The sequence below is a fragment of the Oncorhynchus gorbuscha genome, linkage group LG01, assembly GCF_021184085.1.
Source record: "Oncorhynchus gorbuscha isolate QuinsamMale2020 ecotype Even-year linkage group LG01, OgorEven_v1.0, whole genome shotgun sequence".
NCBI classification, from domain to species: domain Eukaryota; kingdom Metazoa; phylum Chordata; class Actinopteri; order Salmoniformes; family Salmonidae; genus Oncorhynchus; species Oncorhynchus gorbuscha.
This window is the reverse complement of record NC_060173.1, coordinates 9,757,289-9,762,288: the sequence shown is the minus strand read 5'-3', so window position 1 is coordinate 9,762,288 and position 5,000 is coordinate 9,757,289. Positions and strand designations below refer to the sequence as shown.

The following is a 5,000-nucleotide window of genomic DNA, read 5'->3' as shown; positions in this document are numbered from 1 at the left end:
GGACAACCAAGGAGCGTTTTGAGAAATGTTGTCGTAGCGACAGACATCTAAGCCCCTGTTCCTGTTTGTTTGTGCGTGTCCTCCCCTGTAGCCCAGCTGCGTTTGGTACAGGAGGAGATTGAGTCTCTGGAGGAGGAGAAAAAGAGTGAACTGATTGAGGCCCACGAGGAGCTACGCCTGGCCCAGGAGGAGGTGCTGCTTTATTTTACTTGTAATATTTCACATTAATTAAGGTGACTACTTTAAGCTATTCCACTTTACATTAGGATACTTTACGTTACTAGTTCCAGAAGTATGTGTGTTTTCTGCGAGTTCTAGGGATGGTGAGTTCGTGACGGTTCCTTGCTTGTGTTGAAGGTGCTGCTGCTGAGATTGATTCATTCATTAATTCGATACAGGTGCTACTGCTGCAGCAGGCGGCGGAGGAGTCGGCGGCTGAGAGGGAGAACGACATCGCCTCCCTACAGGAGGAGCTTTGTCGCCATCAGGCCGAGCTGGGGAGGCTCAACGAGGAGGCACAGGAGTACGAGCTGGAGATCACCACGCTCCGTGCCGAGATCAGCATGAAGAGTCAGAGGAGAGAGGAGGAGAGGAGAGGAGGTGAGAGAGCTTTAGGGGAAGTGGTAGGGAGAGGATGGGGAGGAGAGGACAGGAGAGAGAGAGGAGAGGAGGAGAGGAAGTGAGAGAAAGGGAAGGAGGAGAGGAGGTGATAGGGGAGAAGGTGGGAAGGAGGTGCGGAGAGGAGAGGAGGGACAGGAGAGGAGCTGAGAGAGAGTGGAGGAGGAGAGGTGGGAAAGAGGGGAGGAGGTTGGGGAGGAGGTGGGGAGAGGACAGGAGGGGCAGGAGAGAGAGGGAGATGGGAGGAGGTGGGAGGAGGTGGGGAGAGGAGGGGGAGGACAGGAGAGAGAGAAGAGGGAGGAGAGGAGAGAGACAGAAGTAGGAGCTGGAGATCATCACGTGGCAAGACGAAATCTGGGAAGGTCATCACAGTACATTTGCTGATCTCATGTCCACCAGCAAGGTCAAAGCAACATCAGCAAACAGCTTGTGTAAAGCCATCCTTCCCTGAGTCACACCCTAACCCTCTCTACAAGAGCACAGCAGTGATGTCATGTACTGGGCGAGAGTCCCTGATGTCACCGTGCCTCCCCCCCTGCCTTGCCTCATTCCCTGACAAACACAGTGTGACATCACCCTTATGGTATCCCAAACACACACCCCCTCTCCCCCACCACCACCCCTGCAGCTCACTGTGAGAGAGCAAGCGGCGGGGTGTAAAACACATTTGTAATGCTGCAGCCTTTTCCTCAACCCATTTTATTAAACCCCAGCCTTGATCTATGTGTTTGACTGTGAGATGCTAACCATCAGGGGCAGACTGGTCCCTGGCATCAGGGGCAGAAATTGTCCCTGGCATTTCTAACATACTAGCCCATTTGTCTCCTTGAAGCCCCTACACCGGCCCATTTGTCTCCTTGAAGCCCCTACACCGGCCCATTTTTGTCCTTGAAGCCCCTACACCGGCCCATTTGTCTCCTTGAAGCCCCTACACCGGCCCATTTGTCTCCTTGAAGCCCCTACACCGGCCCATTTGTCTCCTTGAAGCCCCTACACCGGCCCATTTGTCTCCTTGAAGCCCCTACACCGGCCCATTTGTCTCCTTGAAGCCCCTACACCGGCCCATTTTTATTTGACTTGAGTCCCCTATTATTAGCCAGATATTCATCCGTTTGCGTACAAAACCAAGTTATATGGGCAAAAAAATGGACCAGCCGTCTGGCATTTTCCTGAAATGCCAGATGGCCAGTCCGCCTCTGCTAACTATGATGCAACCAGCAATAACACAACCAGCATCTGATGCATAGGATGACCAGGGAGGTTAACTTGAAAAGTGTGTGAGTTGGGCCCTTGTCCTGTCCTGTCCATTCAGAATGTAAGGAGCACGTTTCAGTGTTAAGGAAAATGTATGAAGTTAACAGTAAATACATTTCTTAAGGAAAATGTATGAAGTAAAAGTTGTCTAAAATATAAATAGTAAAGTACAGATACCCCAAAAACTACTTAAGTAGTACTTTAAAATATTTTTACTTAAGTACTTTTACACCCCTAGGTTTGGGTCACAGGTTTATAGATGTCACATTCCAGTCTGACGTTAGGTAGACACACACCAGGTCTTTGTTTTTCTGGGTCTCTCATTGTGTCTCTTGACTATTTATAAGGTGCATGGGCACGTACAACAGGATGAATAGTTTTGAGGGGTAGGCAACATGAGTATAGACTCAGAGTTGATACTTTATGTAAACCGGCAAAGTGTTTATCTGTGGCTGAACCTGTGGAGGATGTGTTGCTAGTACCGCCCCATTTCACTCTGTTTCAGACCATTTTCTCCTGGGTCGTACCTAATGAACACGACCCTGGGGTGTGATGGTCCTGTGCTGTCCTGACTCCTGTACCTGTCTTGTGTGTTTAGGAGACGTAGAAACACTGAAGCAGGAGTGTGTCACGTTGAGGGAGGAGTGTGAGACATTGAAGAATGACAACAGACGTCTGACTGAGAGACTACAGCTGCAGAGGACAGGGTGAGAAAATCTTCTTCTTCTAGTTATTTTTGTTCTTGTTTCTCTTGTTCTTGTTGTTCTTCTTCTTCTTCTTGTTTTTCTTTAAATTGTTCTTGTGTTTCTTGTTCTTCTTTATGTTCTTGAGATTATTTTTCTTCTTTGTCTCCTTGTTATTGTTCTCCTTGATTTTGTTGTTAATATGTTTTTCTTATTTTCTTTTTTATCTTCTTGTTGCTGTTCTTGTTATTCTTTGTGATCTTCTTGATCGTTGTCTTCTTGTTCTGGTTCTTCTTATTAAAATTTTTAAATGTTGTTTTTATTCTTCTTGTTATTGTTCATCACTTTATGAATGTGTAATTTTCTTGTCTCCTCTCTCTCCATCCCAGTTCCAACAGCCACCTGTCCCTAAAGGAGGATGAAGAAGACACCGGGATCGGAGTGGGCACAGAGATGGGGGGCATGGCTGAGAGCTACATGACCATGGCAGACTGCCAGTCAACGGGCACAGGCACCAACTGCCGCCTGAAGGACGTGTCCATTCAGAAGAACATCTCGTTCGATGGGAAGCCCATGACCCCCACCGGCTGGAATGGAGGATATGGGGAGATCGTCTCACTAAGGGACCAGCTGAAACAAGCTGAGGAGAAGGCCTCACTGGTACAGAGACAGGTACGCTACATAAGATGAAGATGATTAGAAGATACAGTGGTGGAACAGTAGTCATTGATGCCAACTGAATTTCTGCTGTGGCAAGAAACGATTAGGTGGTTCAAGGAGGTTTTAGGCGGGTCATTGTGGCACAGAAAAGTGCGACTCCCACTACCACATTTAGAACTACATTGAGTGACTCACACACCACATTTAGAACTACATTGAGTGACTCACACACCACACGTAGCACAGTAGCATAATAAAACAGCAGGGAAGCAGCTGGCCAATCACAGACTACCCTGTCACACAAGTGGCTAATACTTATTTTTAGGTACTGCAGTAATGGACAACACAACACACTAACCTGGCCTGCTGTTTACATAACCTCTGTTCTAGGGGGTTCCACAAGTGTTCCGTCCAGGGAGTGTTTGTTTGCCACTGTCCTTCTGCTTTCTCGTTGAGGTGTCACCCAGGTTACTGTAAAGCTCTTCATGACATCTGTGGATGTAAAAAGGGCTTTGTTAATAAATCAAATCAAATTGTAGTTGTCACATACAACAAGTGTAGACCTTTACCGTCAAATGCTTACTTACAAGCCCTTCACCAACACAGTTCAAGAAATAGAGTTTAGAAAATATTTACTAAATAAACTAAATTTTAAAAAATTACATAACAATAATGAGGCTATATACAGGGAGTACCGGTACTGAGTCAATGTGCGAGGGTACAAGTTAGTCGAGGTAATTTGTAAAGTGACTATGTATAGATAATAAACAGCGAGTAGCAGCAGTGTAAAAACAGGGGGGGGGGGGTCAATGTAAATAGTCCTGACGGCCATTTGATGAATTGTTCAGCAGTCTTATGGCTAGAAGGGGGGTAGAGTCTGCTAAGGAGCCTTTTAGTCCTAGACTTGGCGCTCCGGTACCACTTGCCGTGTGGTAGCAGAGAGAACAGTCTATGACTTGGATGACTGGATCTTTGACAATTTTTTGGGCCTTCCTCTGACACCGCCTAGTATATACAGTACCAGTCAGTAGTTTGGACACACCTACTCATTCAAGGGTTTTCTTTATTTTTTACTATTATCTACATTGTAGAATAATAGTGAATACATTAAAACAATGAAATAACACATATGGAATCATGTAGAAACCAAAACAAGTTTTAAACAAATCTAAATATATGCTATATTTGAGATTCTTCAAAGTGCCACCCTTAGCCTTGATGACAGCTTTGCAGGCTCTTGGCAGTCTCTCAACCAGCTTCATGAGGTAGTCACCTGGAATGCATTTCAATTAACAGGTGTGCCTTGTTCAAAGTTAATTTGTGGAATTTCTTTCCTTCTTAATGCGTTTAAACCAATAAGTTGTGTTGTGACAGCCCGATTTGATAAAAGACCTAGTGCATATTATGGCAACCTGTTATGGCTAGCGGAACCCCTTGAAAACATCAGCTGAATTTTTTTTTGTTGAAATATTTAACTTTCATATATTCAAAGGTGCAATACAACAAATTAAAGCTTAACTTCTTGTTAATCTAGCCATCGTGTCAGATTTCAAAAAGGTTTTACGGCGAAAGCACACCATACGATTATGTTAGGTCAGCGCCTAGGCACAAAAAAACATACAGCCATTTTCCAGCCAAAGAAAGGAGTCACAAAAAGCAGAAATAGAGATAAAATGAATCACTAACCTCTGATGATCTTCATGAGATGGCACTCATAGGACTTCATGTTACACAATACATGTATGTTTTGTTCGATAAAGTTCATATTTATATCCAAAAATCTCA

The 5,000-nt window shown here is 45.0% G+C and overlaps 1 protein-coding gene across 5 annotated transcripts in view; it reads left to right on the top strand.

Annotated features, from left to right (window-relative positions):
- Positions 1-5,000, top strand: part of LOC124032302 (coiled-coil domain-containing protein 136-like) — a 70,683-nt gene that overhangs the window by 53,059 nt on the left and 12,624 nt on the right. For all 5 annotated transcript variants that reach the window (XR_006838256.1, XM_046344623.1, XM_046344605.1 and 2 more), the window contains 4 exons: positions 92-192; positions 399-600; positions 2,471-2,579; positions 2,945-3,227. Coding sequence is in view for 4 of the 5 variants with exons in the window: in XM_046344623.1 (XP_046200579.1) it covers positions 92-192; positions 399-600; positions 2,471-2,579; positions 2,945-3,227 (695 nt within the window). In the remaining variant the exon portion in view is untranslated. The remainder of the gene's footprint in view (positions 1-91; positions 193-398; positions 601-2,470; positions 2,580-2,944; positions 3,228-5,000) is intronic.